The 23,376-nt window shown below is 39.7% G+C and overlaps 1 protein-coding gene across 4 annotated transcripts in view; it reads left to right on the forward strand.

Annotated features, from left to right (window-relative positions):
* WDR7 (WD repeat domain 7) overlaps nt 1-23,376 on the forward strand; it is a 365,672-nt gene that overhangs the window by 262,591 nt on the left and 79,705 nt on the right. For 2 of the 4 annotated variants that reach the window (XM_004745540.3, XM_004745542.3), the window contains 3 exons: nt 3,790-3,907; nt 5,993-6,142; nt 6,736-6,818. In XM_004745540.3, coding sequence (XP_004745597.2) covers nt 3,790-3,907; nt 5,993-6,142; nt 6,736-6,818 — 351 coding nt within the window. Of the gene's footprint in view, nt 1-3,789; nt 3,908-5,992; nt 6,143-6,735; nt 6,819-15,840; nt 16,946-18,029; nt 19,016-23,376 lie in introns of those variants that run through there. The other 2 variants (XM_013052736.2, XM_004745543.3) reach the window with 2 other exon arrangements.

Below are 23,376 nucleotides of genomic sequence, written 5' to 3' on the forward strand. Positions count from 1 at the left end.
AATACTTGTGTATGTCTTTGGTTAGCTTCCTTATCTGTTACCCTGTTACCTGTTACCCTACAGCTTCTCTTCCAGACGCCAGACTTTACCCTTGTTCTTCCCACAAGAAGATTTCCCCAAATTCACAGGATGGTTTGCTGAGATGGATTAAGGCTGATATGTGGCTGGGCCTTTAACTTTGAAACCAGTGACCTGCTGTTAGTTGATCCCATTTTCTTTTCACTTGATTTCCATGTGTGGGAGTCATCTTGGGTTAGAAGAAGCATCTGTTGTATGTATCATGTAGGTGAGATGCAGGGCTGGTGATTTTTACATTTGCCTGCTCATTTAATCTTCGCGACAACATTGTGAAGTTATTACTTTACCAGACACGTTATCCACACATCGTGCTTACTCAGGCCAGGGTGGCCACAGGGCACAGCCTAAGGAGAGGGGGACAGTATCCACTTGTCATCCTCAGGTGAACACAGGCACACATAATCATTGATTCTCATTATTTTTGTTTCCTCCCATTGCCCCCGCCCCCCGACCTTGGCTTCCCACTAAACTTTTCTCCTCCAGAAGGAACAGAGAAGGGCTGGAAGAGAGGTGGGTGGTAGGGTTGGCAGGATCATGTTTGTGGGAGTTGAACTCTGGTTTCCAACTCCAAGAGGTCACAGTAGCACACAGCAGGGAATGGGTGGGACTCTCCCAGACTCCAGGAGGAAGCTCTAACACTTGGCCTGCAGAAGGCAGATCCCATCTCAGCAGCTCAGAGGCAGTATAGCCACGGGGAGGGCAGCCACGCAGCTGGAACCATGAAGTTCAGCAGGAGCAACATGTTCTCTATCACTCAGTTAGCCTTGATACGACCTAGCAACGTTAAGGCAGCTACATCATTAACATCCATGAACATCTGTGGCTCAATACAACCCTCAGTGCAGTTCCCTAGGCTTGGTCAAGCCTAGTATCGCCTCTCTCATTCCTGTAAAGTTGGTCATTTGTACCCACATATAAGATTTCTTTCTCTAGCCCAGTTTAATCTGAGGACATTTTGAATCCAGGTCTGCCGTGTAGTACAGTTGCTTTCCATTACAACTTTATATCCATACCGCTGGTTAACTGTGCATCTGTATCTTCATTTAATCACGATTGATGTTGAAAAGAACAGAGCTGAAGTTCACATGTTATTAACATCCTACTGGAAACCTCACTCAGGGATGCAATCTAGCCATTCATCCGAAGTCGCTCGGCTTAGTCATGTAACAGTTCATTAATCCAGTTAACAACAATATGGGCAAGCCCCTCCCCTCTTTATTTTCTCCAAAGATCAGCTGTCCTAGGAACATCGTTCTACTACCTTGCTCTGGACCTGATCTCTCCTTCATAAAATGCCAATACCACCCCCCTCCTAGGGATATTCTGGGCAGATGCAAGAAGACATGAAACAGCGCAGGAAAGCTCAATTTCAAACCTAGACCCTGGGTTCCACGTCCAGTTCTTTCTCCTCTCTGTCATGCCTTCCAGACCTAGGCCGGGCTGTCCAGGAGGGAGACGTTCCTGCCCCATGGTTGACTGCTGGGCAGGGAGGTTACCTGGGGATCTTTTCCAACTCCCAGCATTCGTGACTTTATTGATCTTAGGAAATTTGATTTAGGTTTGCTCAGAATTATACCTTTTTAAAAAGATTTTATTTATTTATTTGCAAGAGAGAGAGAGTTAGCAAGAGAGAGCAGAAGTGGGGAGGAGAGAGGGAAGTAGACTTCCTGCTGAGCAGGGAACCCCCTGCAGGGCAGTGCTCAGCTAGATCCCAGGATGCTGGGATCATGACTGGAGCCAAAGGCAGATGCTTCACTGACTGAGCCACGCAGGCATCCGTAACATACCATTTTTTGTTTCAGCCTTTCAGTATTATCAACACCTTTTCATACTGACTTGAGAAACATCATAGAATATCTCAAAAATGTATTTAACTTTTGAAATTTTTAAAACTTAAAATATGCTCAGAACTTTATAACAATTACTGAGCAGTCTAGGTTAGTTAGCACTACTCACATAGTTGAGCATTTCCTTTGTGGAATTCTCAATAGTAAAATTTAATCCCAAAAAGAACCTGGCTAACTACCTGACCTTGCTTTACTGCTGAACACTTCTTTCTAGCCCCGACCGGGTGCCTGTGGCATCAGGATCTTCCATGGAGGTGATGTGTCTACCCACATGTTCTTTCTGTTTCTTGTTCAGTATGTGTGCGTTATGTCAGCTCCCATCTTTCTTTTTAGTAGGAAACATCAAACGATTGCCTCCATCCTCCTCTCCAAGTTATTGCTTTGTATCTACCCTCAGTTTGGAAAAAAGACTGGAGGCAGTTATAATATCGTTCAGAGATTTAAGCAGTGTAGTAATCACCATGAAATTAAAAGCAGAATTTCCAATCATCAATTTACCTTCTCTTAACAATGATAAGAATGCCTGTGTAGGGTGCCTGGGTGGTTCAGTGGGTTAAGCCTCTGCCTTCAGCTCAGGTCATGATCTCAGGGTCCTGGGATCGAGCCCCACATTGGGCTCTCTGCTCAGCAGGGAGCCTGCTTCCTCCTCTCTCTCTGCCTGCCTCTCTGCCTACTTGTGATCTCTCTCTGTCAAATAAATAAATAAAATCTTTGGAAAAAAAAAAAAGAATGCCTATGTAATGTATACTTATTTTCATCGAAAAGTTAAAATGATTCTTAGACTAGTCATAGAAATAATTGTAAACATTTTGAGAATTTTTAGTAAACATAATCCAGTTTACCCATGAAGCATATAGACTAATTACAGCAGGACAAATCTTAATATAATTTAATGTGGGTATGTAAGTATCAAAATTATGTAATTTTCAGTAGCAAAATTAGAAACTATAATGGATCTCTTACTGTATACAAGAGCAAAATGCTCCTTGTATACAGCTGACGTTGGATCACATGCCACATTTTAATGAAGTCTGACTACTTTCTACAGTAGTCTATATAAAATTTGCAGGAAGTTTACAAACATAATATGATCATTTTTATGTTTTGGGGTTTGCAAAGGAATATAACATCACTATTAGGATATTTCAACAGTTTCGAAAGATTAATTTCATGTACCTATTTTTATATGTTGTCTGTACAGTGCCATGCCTATGAGCTTTATAGAGAGAAAATAAGTACCCATTAATATGATTTTTGCATCGATACAAAGTAATAATTGGCAGAACATGCTGACTAGTAGATTGGTTCTAAAAGTATTGGGCATGGGGTAAATTAACAGTACTGAGGATATTTTAAACTAAAAATAATATTAAAAACTAAAAATAATTTTTGCAGTTTTTTCAGTCCTTTCGATAATTATATGGACAGAAGTGAATTTTGCTTCCTTTCCGATACATGTCCTTAAATGAAGCCTTTTTCTGTGGCCTTATCAACAAATTATTTGCCTTTAATTTTTTTAGCAAAAAATTTGAAAATACTCAGAACAGTCTTCTTTCTTGCCTGATTCTGAGCTTTGTGATATGCATTCAGTACTAGTTCTTGATAATTTGTTAACAAGGCGTTTTTAACACTTTGGACAGATGCACATACTGTTTTCAATCTTCACGGTTAATTATTCGATTTTGTGTTTGATGCCAGAACACCCTGACTCCTAATCACTGCTCATTGTTGCAAGTCCATTATATTCTAACTGTTTGAGTGCTCCCATTGACCTTGAACTGACATTATAAGCTGTGTCTAATCTTTTCAGTCTATATTTCTAATGCTTCTTTTCTTTTTTCCTTTTTTCCTGATCCCTGTTTAGCATCACAATGGGGCTGCCTCTTAGCCCTGCAGCTGACTCCGCCCGCTCTGCGAGGCATGCCCTCTCGCTCATTGCCACTGCCAGACCACCCGCCTTCATCACGACTATAGCCAAAGAGGTGAGCACAACCTCTCCGTGTGCTCCATCTTCTCATTTAGAGGAACTATTAGATATTGTGAGCTGAGGGTCCATGTCCACAAATAATCCTTCCAGTTCTAGAACAATGCAAGTTAATAATTTAGTGCCGAAATGAATACGTATGTACCCTGAATTCCACTGCAGTGCAGTCATTACTTGTGCTTTTGTATTCATTTCTGTTCTCAAAGTTAACTTACTTGCAAATATTTGAAATTAATTTTTCAATCTGAAATATAGCAGCCTTATTCAAATTAAAATATACTAGAGATACTCCCATTTTACAAATGTAAATATCTGCCTGTAATCAACACTGAACTTATTTAACACTGGCTTTTCAACTGTAAACAAAAATGTAAGTCATAAACTTGCTAATTGTTTTTCCTATTGCATGTCACAGATAAAGACTTGAATGCCAATTGATTCCCACTTCTTAGTGTTCTAACTAATTGCCCACATCTAACTGAAAAACTAGTAAAGAACAATGAACCAATTATAGGATCTTTCCTGTAGGTCTTAGTAGTGGGAGAGAAAGATGATAAGCTCCTACATTTTTTTTTAAAGGTTTGTTCCATTTCAGCATGAATAATGTGTAGACTTGGTGTCCGTGGGGTATGAGCTCTGAGTTGTTTTTCCTGTAGCTATGATGAATTTTTAAAATACTAAATAAATACCTCTGAGTCTGCCCTGATAACCTGAAACCTACTGGGCCTGTGTCTGCCCCAGAGCCATCCTTAATAGGCATGCAGCAAATATTTGTGACGTGAAGTTAGTTAGAAGGGAGGAAGGAATGTTCTCATAGATTGTATGGGTTAATAGGAGGTGATGGGACTCTGAATTCATACTTAAAATAATTCTGTAGAATAAGGGGTTGTGTTTTTCTGATAGTGCATAGTGTTACAGTGAGGTTACACTGTATTTAAAGTATGCACATGTATGTTATATACCTGTAATTTATAGGTATATATTTGTATGAAGAACATATATATATATAAATGAACAGATTTCTTATGTAATAGAAATAAATATATAAATGAACATATTTATTAGCCATGGAATTTTTAATCAGTTTTTAATCAGTTGAATATGCATTGATAATAATATTGAATATATTGAATAAAGCTTACATCAGTCTGACCACATATATAGGTCCTATAAATGCCAGCCATAAAACTACCTCTTTAAAGAATAAGCAAGTATTTGTGTTGTGTTCTTGAACTTAGTTTTCACCATTTATGTATGAATATTTTTAAATGAACTGTTAGAATAGCCATGGTTTGGATTTATTCTACTCCAGCATTTGGTTAGAAAGGTATTTTTAAAATATTTTAATGTTGATGTTTTACTAATTACCAGTTGATCCCTACATTCTTAGTGTTCTGATATTTCAGTGTAATAGACAGTTATTACCTTGTAAAAATAAGTTTTCCACTTCACTTAGAGTTTTAGAGTGAGATCCTGAAGTATTTCTCACTGTTCCCTTCCCGTCATGTCCCATCAAGTGTTCTTTCTCCTCCGAATGATTAAGACTTACAGTTTGTACAGGGAAGAAAAATCACAGTGAACTAATATTCTTTACAGTGCTTATTATTTTTGGAGGCACGTTCATTCACATTTCCCAGCCTCATTATAGAGCACCAGGAACGGTGCCTGGGACACCGGAAGTCTTCTATAAACATTATTTACTGTTATTACCACTTGAGGGCAAGTCTCATGCTTCTTACTCGCTGGGTATCTCCTAACCACTGTCCACCTCAGCCCCAAGTAGACCAAATTCACAAACCTTCAGCCTGTCTTTGGAAAAATGTCACAGTAGTGTTGTATTAAAGCCTCATGTAATACTCAGGAACTTACAGAATTTTATTAGAGGATACTTACTGAGTTTTTATTGTACTAAATACTTTGTTTTGCAATCCAAAGTGTTTTCCGACCCACTCCAAGAAAGTTGTTCTGTTGATTCTCATTTTTTTCCCCTCCTGTATTAACAAAGGAGAAGTAAACGAGTGGCTAGAAATGCAAAACTGAATCTAGTGTCAGCCGTGTTTCCAGCATTGAAATGTCTTCACAGGTGCACAGACATACAGCTCTTGCAGCAAATACCCAGTCGCAACAGAACATGCACACAACAACTCTTGCACGAGCTAAAGGGGAAATTCTGAGAGTCATTGAGATTCTTATTGAAAAGATGCCCACGGATGTTGTGGATCTTCTCGTGGAGGTAAGGATATCCACTTTAAATGTTAGAGCAGCAGCCCAAGTTAAGTATGTGCACGTAGTAATATAAATCTGTATTTTTATTTCCAAAGAAATAAAAGAAAAAGAATCCAAAGACTTATCTACAAGACAGAAAGAGAGATAATTAAATGAATTAACTTTTGGACCATTTCCTAGGGGCCTTATTTAAATCTCATTAAAGATCAAAATGATTGCTGTGTACACTTACCCATCATAGGGAAGGGGTCTGTACTGGAATAATTTTTAAAGAGTGTGTTCTCTTTAATGTCTTTCATTATAAATAAAGCATGTAGAGTGCTCGAATAAAAGCTACCTATATTGTACATAAACATGAATTGCCTTTGAAGTCAACAAGTCTTATTTCTTTATTTTAGTGCTCTTATGTTTCTTGCAGATTAGGGAAAGAATATCCTGTAGTATTAAGTAACTATACTGTAACTTTAGTAAATATACTATAGTTTAAATACTGCACACTATCTAGAATTTTCATGCAACTGAGGCCCAAGTTAATAATTTGAATTTTGGAAAATTAAGTATTTTTGAAATTAATTTTGGATTTGCATCTTTTCTATAAAGGTTATGGACATCATTATGTACTGCCTTGAAGGATCTTTAGTTAAAAAGAAAGGTCTTCAAGAATGTTTCCCCGCCATCTGCAGGTAAAGAAGCCTTCCATAGCATGCAAAATAAATAATTTTTACTAACAAATAATTTTGAAAAAATTTTTAACGGAGTGAATGAGTAGTCTTGCCCAGTTAGAAAACCAGTTCTGAATTACTATCTGCTTACTTTCTGAAAACAGTTTAGGCAGCTCATAGTCAAAAACACAGCTATAATAGAACCAGTATTTGAAATTGGATCCTGATGAGATTTTCTCCACACTTGAAAAAATGAGTAAGAGATAGCATCTGTTGAGTATGTGTGTGTCCTTACCTTCATCACTCAAATTAACATTTACATTACAAAAGGAAGAGTTTAGGAAGCTTCTGTCTGACTTAGGAGAGAAGGTATACTTTTCAGCCAGGGGAACATTTCTACCACATTTTCACTGGTAAGTTTTATTTTTAATGTAAAGGTAGCATTCTTCATATTGTCCTACCAAGTGCAGTTGTTTTCCCTATGAGATAACTGGCCAAGAACAGTTAGAACTGAAATAATAATGTTGCATATGTTGAATATAACCAATAATTTTAGACGTATATAACATTTCATTGTTAGGAAATGAAGGTGTTTTAAATGCAGTAGTGTTTATTTTCCCCTTAAAATAGTTTTTGGTTCTCAAAATGTTTATAGCTTGGGGTACATTTTGTTAAAAAAATTTTTACCTCCAAGTGGTTGTTAGAAATAGTGCTTAAATCTGTTGAAAATCATTGTTTCTATAGAAAACAGAAACACCAGTCGTCATAGTTACATTTTTCTTTTTAAGACACATTCAGTGATCTCCTTCCTTCTGTTTGCTCAGTTCTGCACACATACGGTAGTGACAAGCTTCACTTCAGACTCTAAGTTTCCTGAGACAGGTGATATCGTATGGCACATAGTTATGTCTTCTGTATCTCCTGGCCTTTGAGCAAGTGTTTGCTGATTGGGTTGTACTCCCTGAATCTTCTAGTATCTCCTTCCATATTTATCATAGACTTTATACTGTAGCCACCTCATTTTGGCATTGCTGAATCATGCCACCCAGAAATGAAAAACAGAACACCCAAAAGGAAAAGATTGTGCTGGAATATACATGTGGACAGATGTGTGTTTTCTTATGGTACAGATTACATGTGTGAGAATGCAGGCATTTTTTTTTTAACATTATGCCACGTTAATTTAGGTTTGTGTTCTTTTTGTTAGAAATTGTATGTATAAAATCTTTTCATGCTGTTAACTGATGACAGTATATGTAGCTGTTACTGTCTCAGTTAAGTTGTTCTCTAAGGAAATGCCTGTGCAGAAATGGACACTGGGATGTCTCTTTATAGAGGTGATGATTATTGTAGAGCTGAGTGCTAGCAAATGTTAGTAAAGGATTCCTTATAGCACCAGTCTTGGGGATGTAAGATAAGCCTCCTGGAGTTAACGTGAGGAAATTGTCCAGTGTTTCAAGGGCCTGTCTGCCCTTGCTGGAAGCCTGCCTCCCCAGTAAGCGGCCCCCTCAGTTCCTTAGGTCACCCTAGTTTGCTGGTGTCCACTCTTGTTTGCTGGTGTTTCTTTGCTGGAGAGTAAGGGTTCTGCTGGGAAGCTAAGATGGCATGCTCAGTACCCGGTTATTTTGATTTGGCAGGAAACAGTTGTATTTTGTTTATTAATTTGATAACATCTATTGAATACCTACTGTGTATCAAGTACTAGCTAGGCCCTAGGGATAAAATGATGAATAGGATGATATCCTCAGGGAGCACACAGGGTCTAAAAGGGTAGGTGATGATTAAGATAGATAATTCCAGGGTGCTGTGTTATGCGCCAGAGTAGAATTCTATACCAGAGACAAGACCGGGCAGTAAATGGCAGTGCTTAATTCTGGGTAGAGGAGGCTTAGAAAGTTTCACAAAGGAGAAAGTATAGTAATAATAATAATAGAATCTTAGAAAGTTTCGCAAAAGAGAAGGCAGACTAATAATAATCTCCTTTTATTAAAGGAGAAACATGTTTTGATAACAGTAACTGCCAGGTAGAGAGAAGGATCCATGCCCCACAAGGGTTTGGGGTGGTGGTGGGAGGAGTGATGGTGGGTTCTGGGAAAGCTTCAAAGAAAAGTTACTGGAGCCAGCTTCGCAGAATGAACCGGTGTGTGCCGTCTGGAACTGCAGAAAAAAACAGATCAGTAAATGTCTAGAGACACAAAAGGATATAGTGAACTTTGGCAAATTCTAGTGGCCAGAATGCAGGTTGAGGGTGGACATCTAATGTGGCGTCAGAGGGTGGGGCTTTGAATTCCATACGAAGGAGTTTGACCGTCATTCTCTAAGCATTGGAGAATCAGCAGAGTTTAAGTAATTCTTGGGCCAGAGCGAAGTTGATAAGACCTAATCTTAGGAAACTTCAGACTAATACAAGCAGTTGTTAACTATGAAATTAGGTTAGATGTTATATAGCTGTGAAGATAGAAGCCACAGAGAGCCAGCCCGTAAACATCGGAAGGTGATTAGCAATATAAGGTCGTTGCGTATGCTACATGTTAGTTGGAACAGGCAGTAAGTTATGGAGGACTGCAGAGAACATTAAGCGGAAATGAGGCCTCAGAAGGTTACTGTCTGATGCCTCCCTGCCTACTAGCTGATCTGTACTTGGTTGATGAATGTGCAACACAGATGTGAGCATAGCAACAGAAGTTAAAATTCTTTTACTCGATCTCTGCTGTGTCCATGCCATTGTTCTGGGTGCCTCACATCACCTGTGAGCCCCCTGCTTGTAAACGTTTTTCACTAAATATGGAACTCCAGTCAAAGTCACTGAAGTGAGTATCTGTGGTTCAGTCATGCGGTATTTGTTTTTGCAATCTTTATATAATCTTGTAGTCTTTTTGTGTGTGGAATTTTTCTTCTTTTCTTTCCTTTACCCTATTCATTATTTTTTTTATTTTTATTTTTTCCTTTACCCTACTTTAAACATGCTATGGGTTTTAGCTTAGGCTAAGCTCTGTCATGTTGTGTTGCTCTATACTAGTATTCAGTTGTTATGGTCACTAGATCAGATCATAAAAAGGTGTTTAAAAACTTCATTACATATTCTTTAAATGAAATATTTTAAATGAAATATTCTTTTTAAATGAACTACTCATTTAAATGAAATATTAAATAAGCACCTAGTGGAATGCTCATCATTTAGATATTCTGAGAATGTTAGTTTCCTGTGGGTCTCTCTGTCTTAGTAATAAGGCGAAAAACCAAAATGTATGTAAGAAATTAGTCAAAGATTTGAAAGTATTTTATATGCATACAGACTACAGAATGGAATTATTATTTTCATATATGTAAAAAAATTGGTTTACTTCTCAAAATAATAATTTTTAGTCAGTGTAATAAAGGCGATCTTCACATCTCAAGTTGTATTACTTTAACTAGGAAATAATCTAGGATCCCAAAGTCATTGAATATTTAAAAATCGAAAGTACTCTGACTTGGGTTATACATAAAATTCACAATTTTCATCTATTTGTGAAAAGAAAAAAAAATCTTAAAAAATTCACAATTTTCTGTGAGTACTAAGATGAAGGAACATCATCAAATGCTGAATAATCCCGATAATGGTTCTCTTGGTTTTTGGTTTGGTGTGGTTTTTAAAACTTGATCAGTGGGCTTATGATTCTGATACACACCTGTGTTTTGAATTTTCTATTCAGGATTTTAAAACCTTGACATTAACATTTTAACATTAAATTGGTAGTTTCTCTAAGCTCTTTTTTTTTTTTTTTTTTTTTTTTTTTTTTTTTTTTTTTTTTTTTTTTTAATATTTTATTTATTTATTTGACAGACAGAGATCACAAGTAGGCAGAGAAGCAGGCAGAGAGAGATGAGGAAGCAGGCTACCCGCTGAGCAGAGAGCCCGATGCGGGGCTCGATCCCATGACCCTGGGATCATGACCTGAGCCGAAGGCAGAGGCTTTAACCCACTGAGCCACCCAGGCGCCCTTTTTTTTTTTTTTTTTTTTTTTTTTTTTTTTTTTTTTTTTTAAGATTTTATTCATTTATTTGACAGAGAGAAATCACAAGTAGATGGAGAGGCAGGCAGAGAGAGAGAGGGAAGCAGGCTCCCTGCTGAGCAGAGAGCCCGATGCGGGACTCGATCCCAGGACCCTGAGATCATGACCTGAGCCGAAGGCAGCGGCTTAACCCACTGAGCCACCCAGGCGCCCAAAGCTCTTCTTTATTGTTGGAAGTTTGGCAGCCTGTTTCTCAGATTGCCTGAGATAATAAAACTTCCATTTTATTGTTATGAAAGTCTTCGGTTTTAACTTGGGCTGATCTCTATGTGTTGTTAAATACCAAGAGTCCATTTGATTCCGTTTTTCTTATTTATTCATTTATCTATTCAGGTTTATTTCATGATTATATGACTCCATATGTAATTTAATGAGTAGTGACTTCATCTACTTAGTTATACTATTAACTGAATTTCTTTGTCCTCTGATATGTTTATTCAAAACATGTTAAAGTTTAAGCTGCAATTTGTAAATTCATTGAAAGAAAGAAGGAGTAATACAAAAAGTTTGATTTACCCAATTTGGTTTATATAATAGCTTTTCTGTCAGTGTTAAAACTTATTTTAATATCTTTTTTTTTAAGATTTTAGTTATTTATTTGACAGAGAGAGACACATGAGAGAGGGAATACAAGCAGGGGGGAGTGGGAGACAGAGAAGCAGGCTTCCTGCCAAGCAGAGAACCTGATGTGGGGCTTGATCCCAGGACCCTGGGATCATGATCGAGCTGAAGGTAGATGCTTAACAACTGAGCCACTCAGGCACCCCCTTTGAATATCTTCTGCTTGAAAGTAGAAATGCATTAGGACGCAAGCCAGTAAAATTTGACAGACATTCTTTCTTATCACTGATCAAAACTCACTTGCTGATACTAAAACATGAGGTTACAGCAATGCATCAATGCATAATTTGCCAGAGATAAGCCGTAAGTTCAAATCTAAACTTAGCAGCTGATGTGCAGAGAGGCACAGACCATCAATACCTAAGTCACAGTGTTCATAAGGTAGCACAGTTGTTCAAAACAAACATTCCTCTTTATAAGCCTGAGCTCTACATGCAACTGAGAGTCCTCATATAAAAGACATACAGTATGTATGTAGCTTACAGACCCTGTAGTTTTAGAGGTTTTGTGACTCTCAAGAACGTGTTAGAAGGATGCTTACACAACTAAATATATATTTTTTAAGATTTTATTTATTTATTTGACAGAGAAATTGAGATCACAAGTAGGCAGAAAGAGAGGGGGAAGCAGGCTCCCTGCTGAGCAGAGAGCCCGATGCGGGGCTCGATCCCAGGACCCTGGGATCATGACCTGAGCTAAAGGCAGAGGCCTTAACCCACTGAGTCACCCAGGCGCCCCTACACAACTAAATATTAAACACAGTACAGCGAGCACTCACTGGTTGAGAGAACTAAGGACACAGGGGAGAAGGTGATGTTTAAAAATGTACTGAGGGCTCCCTCCCAATTGGACCCTCTGAATAATGATCTCCAAGTGCAGTTCCTAGACCATCTTCAGGAGAATTACCTGATTTCTACGCTCCACCAGAGAGACACCTCCTCAGACTCTTACAAAGCCTGGGACACTGCATTTGGCGGCCTCCCCTGATGATTTTTAAGTACCCTCAAGTTTGAAAATGAGTACTCTAAAATCCAAAACCAAGAAACACAAAACCTGAGTCATTGTGCATAATGACCATGTTATGTTATATAAAACCTTGGATCCGTGAATGCTTATTTGCTTCTATATTGAATAAACTCAGAGGAACACCAAGGAAACACCTGAAGACATTCCTTTACTTCCTTCGCTCTGGTGATGCCCTATTAGTTTTTAAAGAGTTGCCCTTAGACTGTATCACGAAATGCCTGCCAAAGATGTTAACTTCAAACTGGTCATTGATTGGCTTTTATCTAAAACTCAGTTGGAAAAAATCCAGAGCTAGTTTAAAAAACACACAGGCCATCCTTCAACTCAGGTCATGATCTCAGGGTCCTGGGATCTAGCCCCAAGTTAGGCACCACACTCAGCGGGGAGTCTGCTGCTCCCTCTCCCTCCACCCTTCCCCCTTTTTGTGCCTCCCCAAATTAATAAATAAAAATCTTTAAATAATTTTAAAACCTTTAAAAATAAATAAGTAAAAAATAATACAAAACAAAACAAAACAAAAAAATCAAACACATAATCCAATAACAGCAAAAAAACCAAACCAGAACACGTGGTCCATTTATTCTTCTACATGTTTGAGTTTATATCTGTAGAGGAAATTACACACCATCAGAGAACTGCCTTGTTGGACCATAGTGTCTGGTCTCCTTCCCAGTTCTGTCCCCAAGATCTCTTCAGGACTACGCCTGCAGTTTTTGGAGGAATCTTCCAGGAGAGTGTCTGGAGAAGATGGCCAGTGCATTAGTGTAGGGCTCGTGCTGACGTCATGCTTCACTTTGCTTAGTGCCCCCTTCCGTGAAGACTCAAGACATTTCTTTTAAACGTGGATAACAAGCATTTTTTGTTTGGTCCTAAGGAACTAGTATGTGTTTTGGTTGTTGTTTTTTTTCTTCCACATAACCAGGGGGTTCATTTGAAAATTTTGCTTTGGCCCTTAGGCAGCTCAAAGCCAAATCTCTGCCTGCCTCTCAATCGTGTCTCCCATCTCCCATTCTCCTTCCTCATCATCAGACCTCAGACTGCTCCTTCTCTTGTACCTTCCCCAAGTCCATGATGGAGTATGTGCATATATATGTATGTGTAGGTCTGTGGGAAGTAGATGCATGTGTTAAATCTTATTTCAAAAGCCATGGCCACAAAAATAATTTTACCCTGAATCCAACTGATTATTTTCTAAAAAAAAAATTTTTTTTTACGATTTTATTTATTCATTTGACAGAGATCACAAGTAGGCAGAGGCAGGCAGAGAGAGAGAGGCAGGGAAGCAGGCACCCTGCTGAGCAGAGACTCATGCAGGACTCCATCCCAGGACCCTCGGACCATGATCTGAGCTGAAGGCAGAGGCTTTAACCCACTGAGCCATCCAGGCACCCATTTCTAAAAAATTTTTTAAAAGCCCTTGTGTTAACTGAATGATCCTAGGTCTTCCTGGAGTAGTTTATGTATCTGTAAATATTTATTTACTGGAAGATACAAAAATCACATGATTTTAATTGCTATATAAACTTTATAATCACGAATTTGAATATTTCCTAATCCACATTAGTTCCAGAAATATTGTTAATAATATAGAAGTGTCTATTAATAATAGAAGAAAATTACTTAAATTTCAGTGCCCTTGAGAGATTATAGCACATACATCCTTCAAAAAGCTGATCCACAAAATGGTTCTGCCAGATTTTCCATCACTATAACAAATAAGGCTGTATTATTATATAGGAAATAAGGTGCCTTCCTTTTATAGCAGTAAGATTCTTGAAACATTGAATATTTATGTTTGTGAATAAGCAAAGTCAGAGCTACAACCAGGTAACTCATTGAAGACATGAATCCCTCCAGATTCTCGGTGGACTCATTGGCCTTTGCTTTGCCTTTGTCAAGCTCCTAGATGATCGTCAAAGAGGCATCAGCTGGCACTCTAGGTCACTGTCGTTGGAGGCAGAAGTACTGAGGGCTCTCGAGTGAGGTACAGTTAACTGCCTGGTTATAAATAATACAGCGTCCACAGTTAAACATATCCTAGACACCAAGAAAGTAGAACTAACTTTTTTCAAGGAGTGGAAGATAAACATCACTGGAGTTTTCCCAGAATTCCTTGTTAAATGTAGTTCCCAGGATGCCTGGATGGCTCAGTCAGTTAAGTGTCTGCCTTAGCTCAGCTCTGCAGGGCAGCCTGGTTCTCCCTCCGTCTGCCACTCCCCTGTTTGTGTGCTCACTTGCTCTCTCTCTTTCTCTCTCTGACAATTAAATAAATAAAATCTTAAATTAAAAAAAAAAGTAAAATATAGTTACGAACTGTTGTGTTGCTGAACTTGGATATCCTCGTGAAGTCCCTCATATAACAGACCAGTCAACACTGAGTGTCTTGTGCCTGACTCAGTTTAAGTTTCCCCTTTGGGTCACCATATAAACCCTGTGACTTATTTTATATGACTATATTTGATGCAGCAGCATAAAAAATCAAAGTGTAAAAATACACAGATGCTACTGAACTAAGAGAAAAGCAGTATAGAACATGTATGTATTACATAGACTTTTAAAATGTTTCTTAATTCATTTTGTAAAAATACTCTTTTGCTCATCTCAATAAAAAATTGAGTAAGCTCTTGTAAGCTACTGCCTGTGAAATCTCAGTTAGAAAGAAAGATAAAATACCTCTGGAAATAGAATGAAATTATAATGTTATTTTAAAATTTGAGGCTATCTTATTACGTTCTTGTGGACTAGTAGTGACATAATGCATAGCAAATAAAGGATTAGGGATTTAAAAATGAAATTGTAAGTTGATGGGAAAGTATGATTATACTTGGAGATATAAAAGGTTTCAGGATTTTTTCATAGCAACAACTAGATACATGTGCCTCTAAATGCAATTTTTTAGTCACTTGAGTCCTCATTTACGCACGTTGCTAAGAAGCTGAAGGGACTTATGGATCCACTTCCTTTGGAGCGCCCCCTAGCAAGAAGGCGAGGGCTTCTCTGGCCAAACCCGTATGCTCCAAAATTCCCAGATAGATCCTTATTTCAAGTATTTTTATTCCCTTAAGTTGAGGCAATTGATTTGACATACAACTAAGAGTGATTTAATTTTTATGCCTTCTAAAGACTTGTCAAATAAACTCACAGGTTGAAAAGAAATCCTTTGGTCGGCTCCGTCTCCGTTTTTAGTGAAGAAAGTCTAAACACTTGGTGCAGACACTCAAGGACTGAGTGGAATAATGACACGAGCTAGGCCACTTCGTGAGTTTAGTCCTTAATTTCGTCGCAATAAATGGTGCCAGTTAGTTCACTGCAGCAGTGACCTTGCTGCATTATTTTTATAGGACGGCAAGCTGTAGACTGTTGAATCCGAAAAGGCCCTTATGTTACCCATTACGTCTTCATCCTTCACTTTACGAACGGACAAGCATAAAGACATTTTTGTGCGGACAGTCGGATGACAGTGAAGCCCAGCTTTGCTGAACAGATCTCACACCTGCTCTGTGCTCTGCAGGGGACAGTCCACAGGCATGGACTCACCAAGCGACAGCTGTGTCCTCTCCTCAGAGGACGGGATGGCTCCTGTTGTGTTCCAGGCCCCGGTCTCTTCCTGCTGCATTCTTCATTCCGTCCTCTTTCGCTTCCTCTCGGACTGTTCTCTCTAGAGAACGCTGCTCTCACATTAGCCTCTCTTCTTTCTGGCACCTCGTCCTCGGCCTGGAAGCAGGCTCTGTTCTCTCACTGAGCAGCCCTCCCTCCCCCTGCATCCCATCTGTCTGCTTCCTGCCTCTCCTCTCTCCTCCTCCCGGAAGTGGAGTCTGCGCTCTGCCCGTTTTGTCCCCTCTCGTGTCCTCTTGGGCCACTCTGCTCTGGTCTTTGCCCCACCATTCGCTCATCTCTCCCTCTCCCTCTCCCCGCCCCCCACCCCTTTATAGTTTTTTGATTGTCCAGTATTTTTCAGTCTTTGGTGATTCTCAAACCTTCTGGTCTCAGAACTTCTTAAATATTAAAGACCCAAAAGAGTTATTTGAAATACTAAATGAAGTTCATGTTGATATAAAAACATATTTTTATGAAAAATAACTAGTTTGCCAGAAAAATACTGAGAAAGTAGCATTGCTTAACATTTTTTCAGATTTCTCTAATGTCTGACTTAATAGGAGACAGATGGACTTTCATATCTGTGCCTGTCTTTACTCTGTTGCCATATGTGTTTTAATTGAGTGTGTGGTGAAAAATCTGGCCTCACATAGATACAGAGTTGAAAATGTTTCAATAAGCCTTTTTAATATAATTTAATATAATTTTGCATCTTCTTCAGAAGTTCACCAAAACGCAACATGTGGTCATGTGATCATTTTTAAAGGTTAGCTACAATGTAGAATCTGTAATCATAATGAACTTTTCATGCTGTTGTATTAAACCCATTGGTACATCTTGCACTTTGAATGGGTCTTTCTCCCATGTATGACTTTGTGACATTATGCATTTGTCTTTGGAAAGTACTGGTTCCTGAGTTATGTAGTTGTCCATATATTGTCATATTGCAACACACAGTATCAAAAACATCACTTTTGCTAATATTTACTGCTGATCTCCTGAAAAAGCCAGTGTGGTGTAGGAAGCCAGAGTTTTCGTTTGTACCTGAAAGCCTGAATTTTATCATTGGCAGCAAGTTCTGTCAGTTGTTTTCTTGGACAAGAATAAAGTAGTTGATTTTCAAGAAAATGTCTACCAAAAAACCAGGTCCCGATAACCACAGTTTGTCTCTGGGGTTATACTTTCAAGTACAAACAGTGTCATGTGGGAAAAACAAACAAACAAACAAACAGCTGGTTTAACTTGCTCCTTGATCGCACAAGTGTTTCTCCCTGAGACAACGCTCAGATTGCTGCATACTGGAGGGCTTTCTGTGCCCTTCCCGTGTTGTCACACTGAATGTTAAAACAACAGGTGCTCAAGGGTCAGAATGTAAATAAAGTTAATAATTTTTGCTGCCTCATCAGGGACATTCTCAAGTGAAAATGCCTTGGGGTTTAGTTCTGCTTGCCAGCAGCGCGTGGCCGTGAAGATGTAATGGCAGCCAGTAGACCACAGGGCCGTGGCCTTGGCTGAGGCTAACGCACCAGCACCATACTTGGCCTTGCTCTGACACCGGCCGTGCAGAGTCAACACAAAGAACAGATCGAGTGATACCTCAATATCTCACAGAAGTAGTTTTGATCTCACACACTTCCTAACAGGAACCCGAGGCCCCGAGGCGTGTGCACACCACCCTCTGAGGCTGATGTAGCAGAGCCTTTTGTTGCCCTGAAATGGGAAACTTACTTCTTCTTAATTAAAGCTCTTGCACACTCTGCAGCCCTTAAATCCCCAAGATTGATAGATAGGTTATATCATAACCTTTCCCAGATCCAGTGCCCGAGGAGGAGGTAGGCTAGACTTCAGGAAGACTAGGGATTAGTTTTTCTGAGGCTCAGTACAAATCCTGAAATCGATCCTACTTACTTTAAAGGACCCTTCGCTTTTCTAGGGATTCCTGGCTCTCACCGCAGTGCGGTGCCGCTGCTCTCGGAAGGGGGCCAGCTTGACCCTGGACTTTGTGTGTTACGCGCTGTGATACCAACAAGCTGGCGGCCAGACTTACCATCATTTAAGGACTCGTGTTACAGATACTATGTTAAACGGGTTAGACCTGTATTCTCCAAATCCTAATCTCAAACTCACTGTGCTGAGAGCACCTCAGTGTTTTTTTTCTGCTCCTTGCATAGACCCGCACGTATTTCCTCCGGGACCTTGGTTCCTGCTATTCCCTCCTCCAGATCGTGACGTGGCCTGTCTGGTCTCCTCATTCACGTCCACTCCCCTGACCCCCTGTCTCGCATGGCCTCTCCACCACCACTATAACACTGCCGTTTTATCTGCATCGGGCTGATGTCATCCGAAGTCACCTTGTCCATATTTGCACTTCCTCGTTAGGTGCTTGAGAGCAGGGGCCCTGTCTGGTCGCTTTCCTGTTAACGTTCCCAGCACCCCTAGCTGTTGAGAGAACGCACCCGAAGACCCTGTGCCCGCAGCGAGGCTTCACAGGACCTGCTGCTGGGACAAAGGGACAGGGCAGGCAGCTCCTTCACCCTCTGTCACGTCTGCCATCCTAGCCTCCTCTCCTCCTCGGCTGCCTCTTCCCAGTCCTAAATCGCATCTCATCCTGTTGATTCCAAAGTTATCCTATAGTCTCTTCTTGGCAGCCTAAGCACTTACTCTGTATTTAGCTTGCTTTTATTTCATTGAAACCAGATTCTCAAAGGTGTGGATTATATATGAAATCTTAAAATATATATTCTATACACGCATACACACACACACACACCCTCCACATAGAAGGAGAGAGAGAAAATGAGAGTCTACTTTTTCAAAGAGAGGAGACTCTAAGTCAATAATTCTCAACCCTCTTGGTCTCAGTTAAAAATTATTGAGGGCCCCGGGGCACCTGGGTGGCTCAGGGGGTTAAGCCGCTGCCTTCGGCTCAAGTCATGATCTCAGGGTCCTGGGATCGAGCCCCGCATCGGGCTCTCTGCTCAGCAGGGAGCCTGCTTCCTCCTCTCTCTCTGCCTGCATCTCTCCCTGCTTGTCATCTCTCTCTGTCAAATAAATAAATAAAATCTTTATTTTTAAGTTTTTTTTGTTGTTGTTTGTTTTTTAAGATTTATTAGAGAGAGCGTGAGCAGGAGTGGCAGAGGGAGAGGGAGAAAGAATTTAAAGCAGACTCTGCACTGAGCACAGAGCCTGATGTGGGGCTGGATCCCACAACCTCGAATCATGGCCTGAGCCAAAGCCAGGAGTCACCTCCTGTGCCAGCTACCGTGCCACCCAAGCACCCCGAGGACCCCAGAGAATTTTTATGTGGGTTATAACTATCAATATAACCCATATTTGCTGCAATATTTGAAATTAAAATTAAGAAGTTTCAAAGTAATCTGTTAAATGTTCACATAAGTAATATTTTAATGAAAGATTATATTTTCTAAAACAAGGCAAATTAGAAGAATGGCATCATTTTGGGTTTTTTCCAATCTACCACGTCTGCAGTAGAAGTCAGCCAGATTCTCGTATCTGCTTCTGCTTGTGATAGCTCACACCATGGAGAATCTGGATGTCAGCTACATGCTTGAGAAAATGAGAGTGAAAAGGGAAAATAGCATCTTAGTGTTCCTACCAAGGCGGGCCTGACACAGAGCATGCTTCAAGAACTGCTCTAAGCACGCCTGGGACTGCCGGCAGTGGGACGTGAGTTCTGGATTGTGGGGGGTGGGGGGGTTCCTGCCTTTATCACACCCAGCTGGGCAGCCTTGGACATGTCTGTAGGCTTCTGTTTCCTCCTCTGGAAAATGAGGGGCTTTCCAGTGCGTAATAACCTGGTGCAAGCTAGAGCCCGAAAGTGTTAAAATCTTTCCTCATTACTCATTTATTAATATATGATTACCAATCATCCTATCTCTTAGTAAGATCTGAGACATGTTATATGCTCTTAATGTAAGGACGCTGCAGCTTCTTTAATGCTCTCCCTAAAATTCTTTCAAGTAATTAACTATCAAATCTGAACCAACACCAGATTATTTAATGAACAAAGGACTCAATTAGTATGAAAAATAAGTTAAAGGTTTTAAAAAGAAAACACGAGAAGTACCTATTTTATTACACTTTTTTTTTAACCTGTTGAAGTTCTGTGGAAAAAGTCAATTAGGTAGAAATCAGAACATAGTTTTAACATAGAATCACCATTGTGCTTTTAAAAGCCTATTATTTGTGGTATATCCAGACAATGAAATGTTATTCAGCACTAAAAAGAAATGAGCTGTCAAGCCTTGAAAGACGTGGAGGAACCCTAAATGCTTATTACCCAGTGAAAGAAGCCAATCTGAAAAGGCTTACATACTGTTTGATTCCAACTATATGACATTCTGGAAAAGGCAAAGCTGTGGAGTCAATAAAAAAGATCAGTGGTTACCAAGGGGGTTCGTGGGAAGAGAGCGTGAGTGGGTGGAGCACAGGGTTTCTAGGGCAGAGAAATTACTCTGTGTGATTCTGGAATGGTGAATGCGTCATTTTACATTTGTCCAGACCCATTGAATGGACAAACCAAGAATGAGTCCTAATATAATCTGCAGACTGGGAGTGATGATAATGTGCCATCGTAAATTCATCATTTGTAACAAATAGACCATTCTTGGGAGGTAGGTATTGATAATAGAGGAGTCTGTGCGTGTTGGGGGCGAGGAGTATTTGGGAAAACCCTGTACTTTTTGCTCAGTTTTGCTGTGAACCCAGAACTGCTCTAAAAAGTAAAGTCAGTGGGTGGCTCAGTCAGTTAAGCATCTGCCTTCAGCTCAGGTGGGATCCTGGGATCGAGCCCCACATCATGCTCCCTGCCCAGAAGGGGAATCTGCTTCTCCCTCCCCAGCCCTCCCCGCTTGCTCTCTCTCTCTCTCTCACTCTGTCTCTCACATAAATAAATATAATCTTAAAAAAAAAAGTGAAGTCCATTTTTGGGGTGCCTGGGTGGCTCAGTCAGTTAAACATTGGACTCTTAATTTTGGCTCAGGTCATGATCTCAGGGTCCTGGGATTGAGCCCTGCATTGTGGGGGGAGGGCATGATGAGGGAGTCAGGCTCCCTGCTCAGTGGGGAGTCTACTTCTCTCCCTCTTCTCCCTCTGTCCTTACCCCCTGCTCACACACACTTTCTCTCCTTCTCTCTCTCAAAATAAATAAAATCTTCTTTTAAAAATAAAGTCCATTTAAAAAAATACATAATCTATTATAAGAGTCAAGAAATCAATATGAACTTAAGTGATGTGTAATGGCGAGCATTCAGTATTTATTTTTGATGACAGCGTATCATTCTCAATCATTCAGTGATGAGAAATTTTAATTAATTAGTCACTCTTATGGTCTATGCCATCCGGTTATTCTAAGTAATGCTCGATAATGTTTATTTTTTGAATTGAAAATTGGTATGAAAAGAAATATTCTAATTGACTGGGTTTTGCCAGATAAATGATAAATCATAGCACCCAGTTCCAAAATTGGAAAAAAAAGTCACCGAATAAATAAGAATCAATACATGGAGTTCAGGTGACTTAACAAAGTAAAATAATTTTTAAGCAGTCGTGGGGCTTTTCTGGAGGAGTAAGGTTTTCTGCAGACTTGATTCCCTGACTCAGCGGCCACATAACGTGCGTCTGTTCTGTGTGTGCGGTGCCTGGCCAGCCCGGGCTGCTCAGCTGCACTGGTCAGTGGGGCATGGCTCTGTCTGCTTCAGAAGCCTTCACGCCGGCTTGGCAGAGACAGCCGGTGCATCGGAGAGATGTCGTAAGGCTCTGATAAAAGGGTCTCCAGGGCACGTGGGCGGATGGGAAGGAATGAAGAAGGAGGGAGCGGCTAGTAGTGTGCTGGAGGGAAAAAGAGAACTGGTGATGTCTTCGCTGAACATAAAATGATGAGTAGATGTTTATGAGGCCAACAAATCCTTCTAACTCCAAAATCTGAGGTACTTCCATATGTAGAATCGGCTGTCATTGACTAAAACAGTATTTTAAATGTGGTTGTGAATCTCTAACTAATGAATCAGTGATTGCTTTGCAAAAATTATAGTGCATATGCTTTTACGTTGCATATTTCATTGCCAAGAATGAGGGAGTTCTCAAACAGTCTATGCATAGGCCTGAACTATATATTCAACGGCTCAAATACTTGGACTTCTTAGTAGATACTAAACAGATTTTGTAGCGGCAAGGAGGAAACTAACTTGAAAGGGCTCCGGGTATAAATTTCTCTAATTAATTATAAATGGATAAATCATCAGCATTTTAGTAGTATTGACCCTGGAATCTAAAATGTTTTTATGGTTTTGCTGGATTTAGCTCATTATCTCTTAGCTGACCTTTGTTGGGAATCCCTTAGCATGATTTCATGTAGAAAATGTACTTTATGTTAAAACATTTTTATTCGCTCATGTCCTCTAAATGTAGTTCTTGTTTGCCAACAGTTGTTCCCATTAAAAGATACTAGATCTGTGACATACCATACAGCTGTTAAAAAGATTGAGGTCAGTCCATTTCTACTGATCCGGGAAGACAGAAATAGAAGAGTAACTCACGGAGAGATTAGTAGTTTCAGAAGGGCACATAAAAATCATTTTTGAAGAAGAAAACTGTGAGGATTTATATTCATGCTTGTATGTATGTGCATATGAAGAGGAGAAAAATCTGGAAGGGGCATACTCCAAAGTATTTCTCAGGATTACCTGAGGTGCTGAAGGGGTTGGTAGTAAAGCGTAACTTTCTTAACTGTTTATTTTTCTGTGTTCTCTGTGTTTCTTTTTTACGCTGAGTGTGTATTTCTTTTAAATTGGATATATATGGGGCACCTGGGTGGCTCAGTGGGTTGAAGCCTCTGCCTTCGGCTCAGGTCATGATCCCAGGGTCCTGGGATGGAGCCCCGCATCGGGCTCTCTGCTCAGCAGGGAGCCTGCTTCCCTTTCTCTCTCTCTCTCTGCCTGCCTCTCTGCCTACTTGTGATTTCTGTCTGTCAAAAAAAAAAAAATTAAAAAAATTTAAATTTGATATATATTAGAAAATTCAAGTAAATAATAATCATTGGTAAAACTGTTAAAGCTGTAACATAGAGAAGAGTCCATAAAATCAAAGTAAAACAAGTAAACTTTTGAGCTGAATGAGAAAAAAAAATCTAGACAGAAGAGTTAAAAGTCTGTATTTTCAGAGCCAGTTTACCTTTTCTTAAACTTTGTTATTATGTAGACAGACTGATTGATTCTGCTTTTCAAGTGAAAAGCTGATTCAGCTCTGTTCACCCTAAATGG

The sequence above is a fragment of the Mustela putorius genome, unplaced genomic scaffold (genome assembly GCF_011764305.1).
Source record: "Mustela putorius furo isolate JIRA1106 unplaced genomic scaffold, ASM1176430v1.1 tig00003858_pilon_pilon_pilon, whole genome shotgun sequence".
Lineage (NCBI taxonomy): Eukaryota > Metazoa > Chordata > Mammalia > Carnivora > Mustelidae > Mustela > Mustela putorius.